A 20135-nucleotide genomic window follows, 5' to 3' on the forward strand; every position below is an offset into this window, starting at 1 on the left:
TACCTGATGATTCCTCTACAAGGTTTGAATCTAAGTTCTAGATTAGGATATACTTTGTGAGGGAAAATAAAGGTTTAAAACTGGAAAACAATGTTGGAAATAAGGTGAAGAAGAGTGTCAAATTATGTCAAAACAATACGGAGTTAATCAACCTTGAAACACTCTTCTTTAACCGTTTTTTAAAGAGAATTTTAGGAACCAAAAGTGGATGGATTTCCTCCATTAACAACTTTTATTACCCATAATAAACTAGAATTAAACATGAACAATTTTTTTATTTAAATTATGTGACTTTTGAGCTGAAAATTCTATTCATGTAACCTTGAAAGAGTAGTTGAAAACTTGATCAGATTCTAACATTCATATTTATGGACTGGACAAAACAATGGGCCAAGCTAGAAGAAATAATTCTTCATAGACTAAGCATTTTAGTTAGCAAAAAATAATTTTTTATGGCCCAAAAAAAAATATTTTACAATAAACTCAAAACCAGACCTGACTTGGAGCCTTGTCAAGATAGGTTGGCGCGCGTGCAATAAGACTTTCTTTAATAAGTTACCTAAGATTCCAAACAACACCACTTTGTTTAGGTGCACTCCCAAAAAAATCTTACAAACCAATGAAATATTACTCAATGATTTATTTGTAAGGACTGAACTAAAGCTCTAGATCATGATATCTTTTGAGAGGAAAAAAAAGAGGTTTAAAACCAAAAAACAATACTGAAAAATAAGCTGAAGAAGAGTGTCAAATTCTGTCAAAATAATACAGAATTAACCAACCCCAAAATACTCTTTTTCAACCCTTTTTTAAAGAGAATTTTAGGAATCAAAGGTTAATGGATTTCTCTTAATAACAACTTTCATTACCCACAATAAACCATAATTAAACATGAATAATTTTTTATTTAAATCATATGATTTTTGAGCTCAAAAATTTGTTCATGTAAGCTCGAAAAAGTTTTGAAAAAACTATCAGATTCCAACTTGTTTGGACTAGACAAAATAGTGGGCTGGGTTGGAAAAAATAACTCTTCATGGAGCAAGCATTTTAGTTGGCAAAAAATAGTTTTTTATGATCCAAAAAAAATATTTTACAATGAGCTCAAGCTCAAGCTCAAAGCTCAATCAAATTTGATTTACGTGTGTGGTTTTAAGTTCAATGCTAACTTTTCTTAAAACCTCTTCCATTTAAAAGCCTGGATGCTTTTTAGACTTAATTTTAACCTTACAACTTTCTACTTTATAAACACCAAAATAGTGTTTTTTCCTTTCCTTGTGAGATAGAGGCTTTTAAAGAGTTTTTGATTTCATCCAAACATGTCAACCAAGGATTAAAATTAATTGATATCAATTTATAATTTGTTTAAATTTTACATATTAAGAGTTTATGTTAAAGATTAAAATAAAATAAAGTTTTAACCTAAATATCACTTTTAATAACACATTAACCATGTTACTAAACAAACCTAATTCTTTCTCTAACACGGGATAGAATCTCCTGCCCCTTGCACTTCTTTCTTCCTCCCAAGAAAAAGTATATTTATCTTTTCAATCTTGCTGACTGCTTTGGCACAGAAACCATATCAGAATTGTCTTATTTGAGCATGAACTTGGCAATGTAGTGGAAGAGCTTGAAAAAGTTGCCGTTGTAAATCTCAAGCTTGTCCGCTGGCTAGGAGTTTACCAAATCTATAAAGTCAACAACATGTTCTGTATATATATATATATATATATATAAAGATGGAGAGTTTTAACCCTTGCCGTTGATACTAAACGGTGTTCTTTTATACAAAGAGAGATTCCAAATGTTGCTTTTATGAGTCGCTAGGATTATATGGTTCAAGTCCTTTTGCATAATAAATCTTCTTTTTTTTCGTGGGCACGTCATGTTATTTGCTTCTTATGGCATGCTTTTCTTGTTCTTAGAACAAATGCAGTCGATATGCAGATGATCACACAATGGGCATCCAAGGTCTTTCAACTGAACACTTTGTTCAGCATTTATGCGTCGAACTCTGCTTGTAAAAAATATTTTCTCTTTGATAGTAAATGATAGTGAAGCTGAAAGTTGTGTGAAGGCCCTTTCAACAATCCCTTTTTTAGAGCGGTGATCTGCTGGAGTTAATACCAGACTGCAGGTTTTGGTAATGGCTCTCCTTCACCATTGCAAGTATAAACTCGATGATTTCTTGAATTAGTAGTTAGCTGCTATAAAAATGATTATGTATCTTCTTGGCTGTTCTGATTATGTTTTGGGGTGCAATAATTTGAGAACGTGCATTGAATTCTGTAGAAATTAATTTCTTCCCTGCACTCAGATCCAGTTATTCGTGCACGCTCCCCCGATTTATTTGAAGTATTAAATTTCTAGAGTTTACGTTCACGCCTATCAGTTAAACTATGCTTTGGCTATATCTAATTTCTTCCCTTTACGTTTTGGCATGGTGCCAACTTAACGATCACCCCAATACAACTTCGAGCTTTCCAATCTCCCAGTAAAATGTCCTCTTTTTTAATGACTGAAGCGGGCCATCCATTTTGGTGGCAATTACATTTTTGTGAGAAAAATTGACGGGAGCTATTTGCTTTCTCGATAGTCAAGCAACCGCTAACTTTCCTTGGAAACATAAATTAAGCCCGAGGAACATCATTGCAACAAACCATCATATGCGATCTCAAACCATGTAATTAGTTTTTCTATCCGAGAAATCAACTTGAACACTGGTTCGACAACACCGAGCTTGGATTTTTTTTTTTTTTTTTTAGCATCTAACCATCATAAGCGATCTCAAACCATGTAATTAGATTTTTTGTTTTTTTATCCGAGACAATTTGAACACTGGTTCGAAAACACCGAGCTTGGATTTGTTTTTTTTTTTTTTATTATTATTATTACTTTGCATCAAACCATCTTATGCAATCTCAAACCATGTAATTAGTTTTTTTTGTTATTTTATCCGAGAAATCAATTTGAACACTGGTTCAACAACACCGAGCTTGGATTTTTTTTTATTATTAGCTTAGAATGCTTAGACACACGGTCTTTTTGCGCTTCTGAGTTACAGAAATACTGGATATATATATAAAGCCCAACCCTTGTTGCATGAAGCAACGAATCTAGACAGTAGAAGGTAAGAGATGGGCATAAATGATAAGCAAGTAGAGAGAATATCAGGTGGTAAAAAAAAGTGATAGGGTTACGTACCATGATATGTGTACGATCAAAGATTTTGTGAGCAGCAGACGAGCTGTCTCTGGCAATTTTCTTTTGACGGGCATATATAACAGAGGCGAGGGTCGAGTGGAACTGGAAAGTGGTCCCTGGTCTGCCCGTGTGCCTAAGAATTCTAAGCTAATAAAAACAACTGATGCTATTTTTCCAATCCTCCCAAGAGTAGGTAAAAAATAAACATTAGAAGGTTACATATGCTGTATGACAAAAACTCTTTATCTACCAAACAAGCCACGCTGCATAAGATGAAAAAGCTTGGAAGAGGACATCACAACTGCCTCAACATTGTCATCTTGGCCACAATGCAACAGCTTCGTTTGTGCCACCTTTTCAGCCTCCTGACCTGAACAAGTGAAAGGAAATAAATAGATTGAAAAAAAGTGGAAAACTCATTTGGCGAAAAAAATGCAAACAGAATTAACAGATTAAACCTATAAGAAAATAAAAATTGTTTTGGATTGAATGGCTCAACAAGATTTTAGTCACTGATTAGCCTTCAAAAATAAAAATGACATTCCCTGCACCTAGCTTTCTGATGTTTCTCAGACTATGGCCTGGGCGTCCAAGTAGATGAATCTCTTAACCTTACTGCCAGTCGCGTAGCACAAGCCTGAAAACTCCTAGGTACTCACAGCTGGAAGATGCTTTGAAGTTCCATCCTCCATCATATCAGCCATTTGGTCTGCACTTCGCGAATTTCCCTCTGCTTCTAGATTCAGGGATCGTGGCTCCATCCTGTTTATCTCCTCTCTAGTGAAGACAAAGATCCTGCGCGCCATACTACAGAATTCCCTACATCATACAAAAAGAGCAACTTGATTCAAGTTCCAAAACTCTTGTAGGCTACAAATATGATCGTAAGATTAACACGTGAAGAAGTGATTTGCTGATCAATTCGTGTTAAAAAAAGGACCCGAGTTTGAGTTCTTACTGCCAGGGATCATCTCCTACAAGCATCATATCGCCCTCATCATCAGTAAAAACAATCAACCAATCTTTGTTAGGAGCAACTAATTCACCATGAAATTCAAAAATCTGATCCAGTTCTGCTGTCAATTCATTATAACCATTAAACTTTGCCAGGTCCAGAGACCTCCTCCCAGCAGTCCCCTGCTTGTAAACCTAAACCAGTGAAGGCCACATATACAAATTGCGAGTTCATATCCAAAATAAAAAAGAAAAGAAATAAAATCTTTATAAAAGGAATCTTAGTCAAGCATTCAAATAGGTAACAACCTTTACACATCTTCTGGTTGAATCACCCTCGGGCATGCCCTGGACATCTTTAGAATGAAGAGCAGAAGCTTGAAAAATGTTCCCTTGTTCCTCAGGTATAACATGCTTTGGATGCTTTGCTTGCTCCAAAAATCCTTCAGAACCCAACAATTGCAGGTGATCTGATGCAACATTGATTTGCTGCTGTTGTTTCTCTGTGGAGTGCCTGTGTATAATGGCTGGTTCTGCAGCCATAGGATTCCCAAAAAGGGTGAAGCCGAAAAGTTTGCAATTACTATCTTTAGATGTTTCCTTGTTATGTTGTTGAAAAGGAAGATGCTGTGGTTTAGATCCCGAAGGATGAGAAGAATTATCAGCATATGCCAAAGGTGAAAACCAGCTTCCACGCTGCTTTTGTATGTCTTTATCTTTTGCCACATGAACTTCCATCCTAGATGCCATCATGTTAAATGGGTGGCCTAAATACATCAAGGGAGCTGAATGGCAGTTGAACGTGCCTGTTTCATTAAGTTTACCAGGTCGATCAACCTCATCAGAGTTCAGCTCAAAGAAGGGGCGAGTTGATTCATAGGATTCATGCAGGGTTCCAGGTCCTGTTGTTAGGTTCATGAGTTTTGCTCCATGCATTACTTGAGGAATCTTGTCATCTGGTCCAAATTTTCTATTATCAGAAGCAGTCTGATCCTTACCTTGAAATAGAGCCTGTGCAGGATTGTGCTTACTGTCTGAGTAATTCTTCCCAGCATGTGTGTTTCTCAAGGTCACGATTTCTTGATGTTGCAGGTGTCTTGAAGGCTCATTATCTAGTTGACATTAGCATAACCAGAGCATATTCATAATCACGCAATGACAAATGAAGTGTACGGACTTGTAGTATGCTATTTATACCTTTCTTTGTAGGAGCAGAGCAATCTGCAGATGATGTTGCCATGTTTGAACGGTGCCTTTTTGATGGGCACCCCGGAACAGGATCCAGAGGAGCCAAAGCAGGTTCTATTTTCCAAGGAGAAACCCTGTCTGGACGGTGAACATGAGAAGTTTCATCCCAGCGAACCTAAAGCGAGTGTGAGGAGGTTTTAGCAGACGCAAAGCAAAAGAAAAAAAATCCACATTCCAGTAAGTTATAGATATGCTGCCACCTTGAGGCATCTCCACTTTGAGCGAGGCCACTTCTTTCGATCTGCCTCTTCTACTCCAATTACAGTGCCAGAGAACCTGGCCACAGATGATGAGACATATATTAACACAGCCCCCGTCCCCCTTTGACAACTAGACATCTTTTCACCTTTCCTTTTTTTGGTTATGTCCAAGTTCAAATCAATTAAAAAATGGGATGGTTTCAAGGGAAAACATACCTTTGTTCTGGGGCCTCTTCAGCTTCGAATTTCATTTTGAACCTCATCCCTATAGCATAGTTGATCTTGACAGACTCCCTATATTTATCAATTGGAATAATAAACTCGGCAGGACTAGTCCTGAAACACATCAAACACACAAAAATACAACACGGAGTCAGAAAACCATAGACAAGGGACGAATGAAATGCATACTACAAACCATGCATATCATCCAGAGCAATCACTCAGTTTCAAAATATGTAACAATCTCGCCAGTGTCTACAGAACAAACCACAAACCTTGGTTTATAATAAACAGTGAACATTGATCCTGTCGAAACAGCATGCCACACAGTTGCAAGGATGCCAATATGCATGCTGTGACTAGACATTACAGAAGATGGGACATTGCTTGGCTGACTCAGAGCACGTCTTACCCCTACACGAAGCTCTTCAGTTTCACCCCTGAAAATAAAAATCCAGAAGTCAATCATGCTTTGTTGATTCACCATAGAATCAGCTCTGACAGGTAAACCTACTACATAGTTTCAAAAAAGTGCCAAGATTAATCCTGGGTTGCAATGAGGTACAAAAAATACTCAAGGCAAGCTAGAGGTAGCAATCTTCAAAGAGACTAAAAATGAAGATGCAAACCTAAGAAAAATAAAAGCATCTCCCGCCACCAGCTTTTTGGCACTGACAAAGAGACTCCAACCACTTTGAAGAAGGTGCCTTCTTGGTTGACCTGCAATTTGGAATTCACAATAACACATTACAACACAGCTATGTCAGATAACAACACTTTCAAATTGGCAACTATAGCATGTAAATAAGCATCTATATTACCAATAAATAGTTAATATCTTATCCAATAAATCAGGATCTACAAGCTATAAAACTGAGACAATCAACTGGATAACTTGATGCAAGATCAAAGTGAGAGGCTCATTCATGAAACATAAAGAAGAATGGACGATTGATTAATTTTAGTGGAGCAAAGCAAGGCCAAACTGTTAGCTGTTAGCTACCTGGACATCCAATCACCAATCCACGATTTTGAAAACTTGCACAAAAGGGAAAAATCAATCCTTAAACCAATGGTACTCACACACATGAACATAAAGCAAAGAGACTTCAACATGCACAACAAAGGTTGCATAAGTAGAGAAACAGGTTATAATACATGATCTGTATAAGCACAGAATACGCTCAGCGAATCCAATCCAACCTGATAACAATTACCTCGAAATATGTGGCGGAAACGCCACTCATTTCCATGCAAATCTTTGGCTACCAGCTCCTGTGCTGGAGGTTGTAGGGACATGTCCTGTTGGAGAGAAAATAAAGCCATTAATAACATGAACAGAAAGGAAATAAAACATCAGAGAATGGAGAAGGAAAAAAACCAGACCAAAGGAGGTAGACATTCATCAGCATGCCGTCTCAACACTGAAAATCCACCATGTGTGCTCGTATCTGATGCTGTAAGCATCTTACAAAAGGAATGCACCCGAGGACGTGCAGGCGGAGGCGGCAAATCCTCCTTCTCCACCAAGTCCACATCTTGCTGGCAAGTTTCCATAATTTTACCAGCATTTAATTATTTTCAGTTATGAGGTGTTCTTTAAAATTAGCAATTTAAAAAATTATATATAAAAAAATCTGAATTATATAAGAATAAATCATACTTCAGCTACAGGAAGCAGAATGACTTGAGCAAACACTTCATCTGTATCCAGCTCAGCCTGGAATTAAAAAATATGAGCATAGAATCCTAACTCAATGAACACTTGATTCTACAGATTACACGACAGAGCAAGCCATTAATTCAATATTAATTACCTTCAATTGAACATTAACCACACGACAGAGGATTTTAGGAGGAAGATTATAAGCCGGCATTTGCTGATCATCTGCAACCTGATTCGTCGATGCTTCAACCTGGATTAGTATATCACACAAATTTCAAATTCGAAAAAAAAAATGACAAACAAGGATGAGAGAGTGAAATGACAGAAGAAGGAAGCAGATGAAAGCGAACCTGTTCAATATGACCTTGAGGAAAGTAGTAAACAAGCTCTCCTTGGCGAGCCACTGTCACTAACGGACCTGCACATGCGTGCCACAGTTCCTTGAACAGTGCATCCTCTGATCCTACTCATACCAAAATAAAAATCACATAACGTAATCATGATGATTCACTAAAACCTAACAAAATCAAAAGAAAACGAAAGGAAATCATTGAAAATCATCATAGGTACCTTCACCGGCCACCGGAAAACTCGAACTCCCTCTCGCAATTCCATTACGTTTATTATCCACAGAATAACTTCCGTTAATCATTATTATAATCCAAAACTAATAAGAGTACTCGATTAAACGACTGTTTATGAACTAGAAACTGATTAAATAATTAATTATTACAGGGAATGATTTTCTACAGAAAGTGAAACGTCAGCAATCGAAATGATCTTCTGCTTCTCTTAAAGCAATAACAAGAGTAGAGCAACGACTGCAAAGATCTGTTTGGCTTCATACGGAGAAGAAAAATTGTAGAAATAATCTGATCTAATAATGAGACTGTCATTTCTTTGCTTCTCTGCTTCACTTTCTCTCTCTTCAACAACCGTCTCAGCAATAGTCGCTGCCATTACCACTCGTACACTGTTTCTGTCTCCCTCCCTCCCTCCCTCTCTCTCTCTCTCTCTCTCTCTCCTCACAAATGGCACTACATTTTTATTTTATTTAAAAAAATAAATTAAATTTCTCACTCTGTGTGCCTGCAGCGAAGTCAGATTCTGCAATTATTTCAAAGCTAGTGGAATTATTGTCCGTTTCTAGGCTACCGGTACCTCCGGTTACAGTGCCCTTCTTCACTGTTTTGTCCTCTGCTTAACCGGCAAACGGAGACATTTTATTTTTATTCACTGGGGAAGCCACGGTTTTCGTTAACGGGGTTGTGTATTACGTTTTGGTGGCCATATTTGATTGGTTGACATCGGGACCACGTTTGTCCTTGGAAACGGAAAGTTGTTCTGATTTTGGGAAGAGATTTTTTGTCTCGTTATTAACAGGCAGATGATCAGATTTAAATGAGGGATAATGTTAATGTCACCGTGCAGTGAATCACCTGTCAATGATGAAAATAACAGCCGTGGACAGATGTAGTTCACCAGGAAAAATCAAAGGTTGTAAATTACAACAGTAAAGCCTGCAAAAATGAATATAGTTGCTGTAAAATGGAAGGACACGTGTCAGTAAATTAGGAGATGAAAAAGACATTACTTGTGGTGGTAGAGATGGTCCAAATGTGGAAAATGCGAGAGATGATCATGATCATCAACTTCCAGGTCTTGCAGATGCAAGCAACCAATGTTCTGTTGTTAACACGTTTAAAAAAAAGAGTGAGGCAAATAACACGTGTGGAAAAGATTTTAAAAATAGCACCGGTATCAAAAACCACATGTGAAAACTACGGTTTGTTTTTGTTTTTGTTTTTCTAAATTCTTTTTTTTCAATTTTTTTTCTTTTAAAACCACTAATTTGCAACAAAAAGCTATAATTTTGCAACATCTAACATTGAAGAATCAAAAAAATTAAGAATTCAAAAAACTAAAAATATAAAAAATAAATAAATTGCAGCTAGAAAGTGTGGTTTTTCAACCAATCGCATGCGCTATTTTCCAAAATAAATCGCATGTGCTGTTTCTTAAAAAAAAAAAAACGTTTCTGGGAGAATTTCTAAAGAGAGAGTCATTTAAAAAAATCAAATTGGTAATATGATTTTTTGAATAGTGTAAACTGTAAATATAGTATTTTTCATATATGCACTCTAATAAAAAAAAATCATTTAGAAATATCAATTGCATTTTAATATATTTGATATTGATACAATTATTTATTAATAATAATTAACTAATATAAGTCCAATCAAAACCTCTTTTTATATAAAAATATATATAATAAACTCTTAATTTTTTTGACCAACATGTAGGAATAGCTCTCCAACTATGTTGTTAGTTTGAAAGTTATCATGTTACTTGAAGCTATGGTCCATGTATTCATGTATTACATTACAAATATAACCTTTCTTTTTCATGCTACAGCAAGAGGCTTCTTTACGTCACAACAAACATGAGAGAGTGGAAGGAATTCGTTAATAAAGTCAGTGATGGAGATCACCTGTTATTTTTTTGAGTGTTTTGGTAAGTTAGTTCGTTTTTAAAAAAAAAATGTAAAATATCATTGGTGAAAAAAAAAAATAGAAATTTAGCATAGGTAAATGAGTCATATATGTTATCTACGATTCAAGTATCACAAACCATTTGCGACTCATGTTTCATAGATAGCATCTGCGACTTATCTAGCAGTCCAAGAACAATCTATTTTATCATCAACTCCTTGCCAAAAAATAGCATTTCGCACAACAAAAAATAACAAGTTCTCTACCATTAAAACACAATTCATATAAAGCAACACATAATATATTTTATTATAAATAACAAATCTATACTGACAATTAAAACAACATAATATTTTATTAAAAAAAATAACTATACATCTATTAACAATTATCATAGCATGTAATAATATGTAATTATATGTAATAATCTCCCCAACTTATCAAACTCAAGGTCAATTTGTAATATTCATGTAGGTTTGAAGAGGGTCAATATCATCTCAACTTATTGATGGACCTAGGTCACTCGTAGATTGACTTGGGACGTTCATACAAGGCTAGCATCCCCAACACTTCCATGATAAACGATCTCATCTTCCACTAATTTTGTTTCAGGACACTCAACCTCCCCATCCTTTTGAATTCCTCCATGACATAAAGTGAGTGTGGTGTTGGTCACAACATGTCTCATCTTATAGACACCTTCACGGATAACAGATGTTGTTTTCTAAGCTTCTCATACCAAATAATTAATCTACATACATACATTAAAAATCAATTAGTAATCAACATCCACAATAAAATTATTCTGATATTTAACAAATGTAAAACAATATTGCATATCAATCAATTCTATCTCAAATATCAGCGGCATAGTGCTTTAGTTTGCATGGACATCTCGGGATGTGTAATATATTTATCAAGATTTATATTAGCAACAAGGTGACCTTGCTTGTCGGCACTTCTAGAAGAGGTTGAACTCTAGTTCAAATCATGCCTATTTTGAGGTCCTACATAGATAAATTGTTAGCATTTGTAAGTTAATTAAATTTCATATAATTTAAAACAAATATAAAAAAATAAAACATACATTGTCTAATTTCACAAGTTTTTTCTAATATGACTCATTTGACCATATATGCCATATCTATTCAATGAGTTCCCTTCTCTAACATTCATCTCATTATGTAAACCAGCGAATTTCCTTCAATCTATACCCATCCACCATTTAATAGGACATCCATATACATCTGAATTAGTATATACAGGCCACAATAACATATCAGGCAAATGTTGAAAACACGGATTATATGCATTTTTATACGACAAGTTGGAATATAATTTATTTATAAATTGTACATAATTTACATTTCATAAAGTGCAACATGCAAATAAGTGTGGGCATGATTGATGATATAATTGTCATTTGCCACAAATACAAGTTGCGTCATTAATATTAATGGTTTCCCATATTTCTCTTCTAACACCAATTGTTGGAGATGTCTTAGAGTGAAATATATTGTCTCCAAGAAAAAAAAAACAAAAAAGAAAAAGAGATATCATGTGTGATTTCTAAGTTGTTGCATTAGTAAATATATCAACTACGACCTTTGAAGGCAACAATACGTCATAACTAAAAAATTCTTCAACTTTTTCTTTGTACTCCACAAAATATTTATTACACCTAAAAAACATTATCTATATTATAGTTGACTAACAAGTTCGTGGTCAAATTGCCATACATCCTGTGTGATATATTTTTCAAGATAATATTTTTTAACTTTCTGTTAGAGTTACTTATAAAGTGTGATGAACAATATCGATGATATTCAATAGGCTTGAAAAAAATCAATGTTGTGGAACTTCTTATCACCACATGTCTATCTGCTCAAGAAAAATTTGTTTATTAATTTTTTTTTATTCAAGTAAACGATAATAAAAATAGAGATATAAATTATATTGATTGAATTAAATAAAAGGGGAAAATAACACTGCAAGGCTACACATATTAGACATATTATTTGAAAATGTTTATTTATTTTAAAAAATAAAGTTCATTCATACAAAAGAAAAAAAAATATAGATAAATAAAAAAAAAACTCTTCAAATTTAAATGCATAACTAAAAAAAATAATTTTCATTTAAAGAGGCTCTCCGAACAAAATAAAAGAGAGAATGGGCACTAATTTAAATTTAAATTAAAAAAAAAATTTAGAGAAAAAACCATAAAAAATCATTAATTTAAAAAAAAATTAAAAAAAAATAGCAAAGGTCAGGCAATGTCTAGCCTGGCAAGCTAGGCCAACCCATTTGATCCATTTTATTAGGGTCCATGTGCGGGATTGCCCTGGTAGGACCACGTGACTGGCCCTTAATTATTTTTTTGCAACTAGCCTAATTCTTTTGAAAAAAAATCAGACAACACTTTGTGTCATTCGCCCAGATTCTAGCTATTATGGTGGCCGGAAAATCAATGCTTAAGTTTTTTAATCAAAAAACTCATTTTTCAACTCATATTTGACTCAAATCACCTATAAAAACATTGCAGGAATCATGATAAATCTATATATGACATCAAAAAATCACCTCAAAAACTCAAATCAACCTGAAACCAAAAATCAACTCGAACTTAGATTTTTTTTTTTTTTTTATGAATTTTAAAGGTGAAAAAAAACCTCGCATTAACTTTCCTCATCAAATGAAACCATTTAAATCGGTGTTAACGATATTTTTTTTTTCTTTCATCAAAATCTAACAATCTTTTTCTTTTTTCTCAAATAGGAATTAAAAAAAATTAACTTTTATATCAAAATTAAGTTAAAAAAAATATTAAGTATTAAAATTATATAATTTATGTAATTTTTAAAATTCACGTGAAGGTTGAAGAGTCCGATGAAAACCCACTATAAGGCACTGAACCTAGGAAGAGAACTCTCTACTCTAAAGTGGATAAGAACTTTCCAGAGCACATGACTGAGCATATAAGAAAGACTCAATGAAACTTCTGTGTAAAAAGCTTTTCAGGGTATACTTTACTTTCTAGTTGTAATGGACCTAATAATAAAGACCAAAATAAATCTTTTAGGAAATTTATGTCACATCATCTATATTTGAAATCTTTTTGTATTTTAATTTTTTTTCTTTTAATCTCACTATTTTATAAAAAAATTAAAAGTAATTGATTTTTAATTAGAAGTAAATTACTGAAAAAAAAGTTTGAGAAACAAATTATAAAAAAATTTCACAGCTCATCTATAATAATAAATAAAAGAATGAACACTGGAGCCTTTGACGTTGCAAAACACACATGTTTCGTACTTGCATTTTAAACCTTTTCTAGTTCTTTATTTTCCTCACCAGATACGCGTTGCCGGCGAGATCATAGACATAGTTCATTGAACTGGCCAAGGAAAAGCTTTGCAGAAATTTAATGCATCCACTTTGTTTGTCTTCTAGCAGCAGTGTTGGGTCAAATCAACCCAACGAGGAATCTGGCTTAAAAGAAAAAATAAACACGGAGAGAACCCTGGTTGCAGGTACAATAGTTTTCAAACCTGATTCGATTTAGTTATTGATTTAAAACCTGGTTAATCTAGAATTAAAACTGGATGAAGTTAAAAAAAAAAAAAAAAAAAAAAAAATTTGTGTACCCAACTGACTTGATAATTTAATCTAGTTAAAAACCGGTTGCAAACATGTTAGTTTTTATTTTTTATTAAAACAACATTATTTTATTTTATTTTTTTTAATTTAATCTAGTTAGCTGATGACCTGATCAAAACCTGAAAATCAAGTTTTGAACCGGGCCAATTACCCAACCAGATCTTAAAATTATTATAAAAACGACCATTCTTTGTTGAATCATACGAGCCAAGCACCGATAATCAAGCTAACCTACTGGTCATATACTGCTAAAATATGCCAAATTTATATTACGAGACAAACGATTAAGCTTTACTCTTTGTATATGAACAAAATAGTCAAATTGCTTTATATATATACTCTTATCAAAAGATACATAGTTGCGTCCACAGATGCATAGTTGCCGAGTAGCAGTTGAAGTATGATCCATCCATGTGTTCAAGAGTCATCTTCTCAATTGACGAGGAAAGCATCGACTACTTCTGCCTTGAGGCAATAATCTCGCTTCTTCGCTCTATTTTTTTTGTTTTCTTCTCTTTACTCTTACTGAAAAGTCTCGGGTTAATTTTACAAAGTAAGAATATTCAAAATTTTGTCAATTTTTTCCCTCAGATAACTGAAAAGAGCTGTGGAATTTGTTACGTGCAAGCCCTTCAGGATGAACTTACATCATCTTATTATTATTATTTTTTCTTGTCTCGCACCACCGACTGTTGTTATGTATTTTTATAATACTATTTGGTCTCGACGTTTTCAATTATTCATATGAAGCCCGCATGTGTAGACTCCGGCTTCAAAAGATAAGATAAAAAATCAGTGTGGTACAACATGCTTTACAATTATTATTTTATTTAGATATTGCCCAATTAATTAATTAGTACCATTTCTCCCTGTCTTGATTTTTATATGGCATATAGCAAAATTCTATTCAAGGACATTTTGATACCGTTAAGAAGTTGTTTTTCTATCCTTCTGTGTTTGGCAGATTGATCAGACGCCTTTGCTCGCAACTGATTCTTCAAACTCCATTAAATTGTGGCCCTTTTGCCCTGCGATGCAATATATCCCTCATATTGAACGTAATATTGCATGTTGCTATATGTTTTTTTTTTTTAAAAATTGAATATATATAGAATGTAACATGTCGGTCAATACTTCGTTTTTCATTTCTAATTAATCTCATCGGGGAAAATGTCTCTAGATCGAAAAATTATATTTGATTTTATTTTATTTTATTAGTAGGTCTATTAATTTTTTAAAAAAACTATATAGAATGATATATTTTAGAGTTTTATTTAATAATTTAAGTTAGTAACTTGAGATGATTATTTATTATGGTATTAAAGTCTTGATAACTAAACAAATGAATTTAAATTTTATTATTTTATTTATTTAATAAAAATTAAATATAATATAAAATGAAATTTGGATAAGTTTAAAATAAGTTTTGAACTCAAAAAACGATGATGCTTTGTGCAGAAAATCTTTATTTCGTAGAAGCATTTTCCCATGGTATCCGGCCCTTTGCATCTCTCCAGTTTCATGTGGAAAATTGTGGAGAGGTTACATAATTAACAATCATGGCCTAGTCTATGCCCAACGCTGTCCTGCAAGTTCATAGCTTCCGTTCGAGGAAAGTTTCCTCAATGCCAATTGGCTGTTAGTTCAAATCATGTAGAAAAAAATAAGAACAAACAACTGTGTAAGAGAGATAACGCTATTTGCTTTGGGCTGAACTTACGTCGTATTTGTAGGGTTTGTGAAGTTGTATTGTTTTTTAAAGTGTTTTTTTATTTAAAATAATATTTTTTATTTTTTATATTAATTTATTAAAATAATGTAAAAATATAAAAAAAATTAAAAAACAAATATATATTTTTTTAAATTTTAACAAACCTCCGGTGTGGAAAGCAGAACATATTGGCATATTTGGTTAGGATCTCTTTGATTAAAAGTTGAAAATGTGTACTCGGAGAGAGAGTTGAAAATGTGTATGATTAACACTCTTATTGTCTTGCAATGAAATCATTATACGACTGAACTTGATGTTTTTATACCAATCAATGCTTCAATTGTTTTTTAATCTTGATCTATTAATCAATAAAATTTAGTAAAAATATACTAGCATACAACACTATGTTTGCCGTAACTTTGACTTTAATGGGATATATAATTGATTATAAAAAATTTAAAAGGAGTATCAGAGCGAACTATATACCACCCAATCATCGGGTCTCCATCTAATATTATAGTAAATTTAGAAGAGAGCCTCGATTTTAATTTTATGATCTTCAATTTCAATTCTATGATACCAATTTGATTGCTTAGGTTGGTAGGCCCACAGCCACTACACAAATAAAAAAATTAAAATCCAATTTATTTATTAATTAATCCTAGCGAGAAACTAAAACAATTTTCATGTATTTACATTTAGATGTGTTTTTTAAACAGTAACTATTTTTAATTATTTATGTTAAAACAGAAAAGAAAAGCTATGGTTAGGTTGAGAGTAAAGAGGTGATATTATAATGAAGAAGTCAAATACAATCATTAAATTTATGATTTTTATTCAGTTTTACATTTGGAATTAAATAAAAATGAATCGTTAAAGAAGAAAAATAATAACTTAGAAAGTATTAACAACCATGATGTATAGCACATATTTAAATGTGTTTTAACAAAAGTTTTGTTTGAGTTATTCTACTTTATTTAAGAAAAAACAGATTGATTCAATTTATTTATCATCATGGGCTTGGGAGATTTTCGATTATCGGGCTTTAAAAGGCTTCCCATATCTAAATTCTAGTAGGCTAGTAGCTTTGAAAATTTAGCAGGCAGTTATCTCCAACGTGGATGGTGGAGCTGGCATTCTTCTTTACGAGCCAAATGCACCACTCCCAGTCCCACCCATTTGTGCTTCTCTCCGGCTCTCCTTCCTGATAATCTCTCATCATACCCCAATTTCTGCAGCGGGAAAAAGAAATATTACTGTTTCTTTGTTTTCCCGGGGTGCTATTAGAAGCTGAGGATGATCGCAAAGTAGTCGTTAGTTCATTAGTGTCTAAGGGGATCATTGAGGATGAGGAGATGGAAAATGATTTTGTTGTTAATGCTAGTGTGGAGAAATTATTCTCCGCGAAATGATGTTGTATGATTTCCACAACATTACAGGTACGCTTTCAACCCGTTCTTTTGGATTCTGTGACTTCTAGTCCCAATTCCCGTAAAAGATGTGTTAAATATGTGTTTGTATCCGTTTATCTTGTACCTAGCTTGTTTTTGCAAATTGAAATGTTGATTTCAGCATTTGATGGTTCTAAATACTTGAACAGAAGCTTGCCTTTTCTTTTGCAAATAGTCATGTTTATTCCCGCAACTAAAGTTTCCAGGGAGATTTTCAGTATTTCCATTTTGGTTGTTTCATCTTCTTGCGTTGTTGTTAGCCTCAGTTGTGCATCTAGTTTCATTACTACATCTTAAAGGTTGAATACGAACTTCGTTAGTGCAAGCCGGAATCTCACTCTTTTGTTGTGGCTTGGCTTGTTAAATGCTTCACATAGTTTCAATATCAGTTGCATTTGCAAATACCTGAACTTGAAATGATCCTTTTTCTCAGTATTAATAGCAAGCTAGCTAAGCCGGAATTTGTTCTAATAGAAAGTATCCCTTCCTAATCATTTCCAGCCCTGCGCATTTACAGTGCACTATTATATTTGATAGTATAGAAATTAAGCTTACTTCACATAAGTTTTTTATTCAAGAACTTAATGTACACTATCGAGAGAACCATGCTACCCGAGTGAAAGAAAAGGAAGTCAAGGACGTAAAGGTGACACGTTCTATTCTTTTTCCTTGTTTTTCTTGGTAAGATGTTACTGCTAAACTCATCCCTGAGATCCAGGGTCACAGAACTCTCCTCCGAGATCATCACAAGCCTCATCTTGGAATACCCTGTAAAGAAACGAAAGAATCCTTGTTAAAACCTCAGATATTTTGTTCAATTCTTGTCATTGCAAATCTTTAAACTTGTAAAACTAAAGATGGGGTCCTGAGATCTTACGTCTTGGCACTGTTGTACTCTAAATATTCTCTATCAATCTGCTCTGAAGTGCTGGGAGTGGTACTTCTGGCATCTGGTTTGAGCTTCACTTCAGGATACATCTCAACATTACAAGCTTCTCCTCCTATTGTCTCACAAGCCTCAGCTGGAAAAACACTGGACAAAACATGTAATGAAAGTATATTGTTAACCGTAACTTTTAATGTTGAAGATACGAAACTGAGGGTGATGGAGAGCAGAATTTACGAGGTAAAGGAGCTGTAATCAACTGTTGAAGTGTCGTTTGTCACTGGAGCACTTGCTTTGATCGGGGAACATTTGGCGGTCTGTAACCTTGGGACGACCCTCCTTGCCGAAGCTAAACTTTTGTTAGGTGTTACAAGAGGGAGAATTGATGGCGTAAGAAATATGGCTGCCTGCATTTTCTATGGATAGTGTGGGATCGGAGCTTGAAGCCACTGAGAGGAGAGGGATCTGTATTTCTAAGGTGGTTGTTCGATAATGACCATGGACAACAGATAAGGTAGCCAAGATTTTTTTTTGGAATGGATAAGGTTTGATTTTTATTTGACCGAAAAATGTGGTGGTAAAGGTTTTAATTTTTAGAGGGCTTGGCCTCGAGTATCTTGCTCATTTAATATTCAAAAGTTGACAAAAGATCAATGGAAATATTCACTAATGGGATTTTGTTAGTTGTTATTTTTAATATAAATACTTTAAAAAAAATTTTAAAAATACTATTTAAAATGAAATCCGAAACAGGCCCGGCCCAAAATCTTAAACCCACCGATAACACCATGGATTTAGATTTCAGTATTTGTTAGTTTCCATGTAATATTCTGAAATTCGCAAAAAAAAAATAAAAATGGTATAGTTGTTGATAACTGGAAAGGAAAACAAATGGTGCGTTTACCGAACGCTAAGGCCATTATCTATTGAAGAAATTCAGGAAATATTTGAAAAGAAAAAATCTCTCTCCGAATGCAATGACTGTAGTCCATCCAGTGGCGGAGCGAAATTTAACAGTTTTTTTTTTTTTTTTTTTTTTTTTAAATTAAGGTTCTAGAAAAAGGTTAGATAAATAAAAGATTAATTTATTTTAAAAAAAAATCATTAAAAATAAATATAAGAAGTATCTTTTTTAGAATAAATGTGAGTATCAATACTTAATATACGGAAACTATAATGAGAAATATTAAACTATGAAAACATCTTTACTATATTTTCTTTTTTATTACTCCTCTTAAAGTGCATTGGATTGCATCCAACGCATTAATTTTGTAATTAATATCATTTTTTAAAAGGAGTTTAAATACTTGACTTAGAGTGCAATTGACATGTGAAAAATAATTTTTGACTTTGAGTAATAGTTTAAGAGTTATTTTTTATAAATATTTTATGACAAAAATTAGTTAAAGTTAGAGATATGTTTGGTATAAATGATTTAAAATAATTTTTTGAAGGAAGAAAAATGTTATAAATTAGAATCCATATATTAAAATTTTAAAAATTTAACTTTTAATTAAAATAAAATTTTGGATACAGGCATTATTAGGCTTGTGTGCTAGTCAGTATATCGAAGAGCACGAAACGAGGAAGATATGAATTTGGAATTACTAATCAATCTGCAGAAACAGTTGCTGAGCGATCGATTGATAATCTCTTACATTTGTGTAATCTATTGTCAAATTCACAATGATCGGATGAGCAGTAAGTTCCAATTTTTAATTTTTCTGACAGAAACAAAACTTAAAGAACCTGCTGCTGCTTTCACATCAATTTATGTTTCTCTAATCGGGTTCCTTGCCTGAGCTATCTATATCCTGATTCACACTGTATCAAGCCATCTACTTCTTGAGCTTGATTGCCATTTTATTAGCTTTTTGAGTGGGTATGCGTACCGATTATGCATGTGGATTGGAAAAAAATTCCCTAATCTTCAGATATTCATAGTGCATTTCTTGAGACAAATGATTAACAACTGCCAGCTTATTAGGGCTCTTCATATCAAAATACGAACTTAAACTTTGTTTTATTTGCCAGAGATGGTACCAGTACTATAATTCAGAAATAACACAAGAGAAAAGTCAGCTCACTTGATGACGCAGCTGGGCTAAACATGGTAGAGTTCTATCCAGATCATGTGTTTCCTCCTCCAAACCTTTGATCCAAGATGGGAGAAATTATACGCAAAAGCATTTGCAACATCAGCTGTCTGTAAAGTCCTCATAAGCATAAATTTCAGGGTTGGAAGCAGTGAACAACCAAGCCAATCTGCATATGCTAGGCGGCTGGAAGAGAGAGTAGCGTTCATAGTTTATCTGCACTTCATCTAAACCATTAGATTTGCAACTTGCAAGTTAGTATTTCAGTTGGTCTATGGCTGTCAGATCTGCAGAATCGTATCGGAAAAAATCAACAAGAATTATTAGGCCTGGCTGTAGAGT

The 20135-nt window shown here is 33.6% G+C and overlaps 2 protein-coding genes across 3 annotated transcripts; both read right to left on the bottom strand.

Annotated features, from left to right (window-relative positions):
• Positions 1-3178: 3178 nt before the first annotated feature.
• On the bottom strand, positions 3179-8785 carry LOC118041994 (auxin response factor 2B). 2 transcript variants are annotated; one of them, XR_004686399.2, is made up of 15 exons: positions 8068-8783; positions 7848-7960; positions 7649-7747; positions 7495-7551; positions 7218-7373; positions 7049-7133; positions 6461-6551; positions 6107-6271; positions 5826-5945; positions 5610-5685; positions 5359-5524; positions 4471-5273; positions 4166-4356; positions 3759-4026; positions 3179-3577 (listed from the first exon to the last, which is right to left on the bottom strand). XR_004686399.2 is itself a non-coding variant. In XM_035049497.2 (15 exons), the coding sequence occupies exons 1-14, from the start codon at positions 8147-8149 to the stop codon at positions 3855-3857; spliced, it is 2376 nt and encodes a 791-aa protein (XP_034905388.1). In that variant the 5' UTR covers positions 8150-8785; the 3' UTR covers positions 3179-3577; positions 3819-3854. The 2 variants fall into 2 exon arrangements, 1 of the variants encoding a protein (XP_034905388.1); XM_035049497.2 differs by having other exon boundaries at positions 3819-4026; positions 8068-8785.
• Positions 8786-17348: 8563 nt separating this feature from the next.
• LOC118043326 (light-regulated protein 1, chloroplastic) lies at positions 17349-18195 on the bottom strand. Its single transcript, XM_035051284.2, has 3 exons — positions 17935-18195; positions 17689-17844; positions 17349-17579 (listed from the first exon to the last, which is right to left on the bottom strand). Exons 1-3 carry the CDS (start codon positions 18108-18110, stop codon positions 17513-17515), a joined length of 399 nt encoding a protein of 132 aa, XP_034907175.1. The 5' UTR covers positions 18111-18195; the 3' UTR covers positions 17349-17512.
• Between the last annotated feature and the right edge of the window lie 1940 nt (positions 18196-20135).

The sequence above is a fragment of the Populus alba genome, chromosome 1, assembly GCF_005239225.2.
Source record: "Populus alba chromosome 1, ASM523922v2, whole genome shotgun sequence".
NCBI classification, from domain to species: Eukaryota; Viridiplantae; Streptophyta; class Magnoliopsida; order Malpighiales; family Salicaceae; genus Populus; species Populus alba.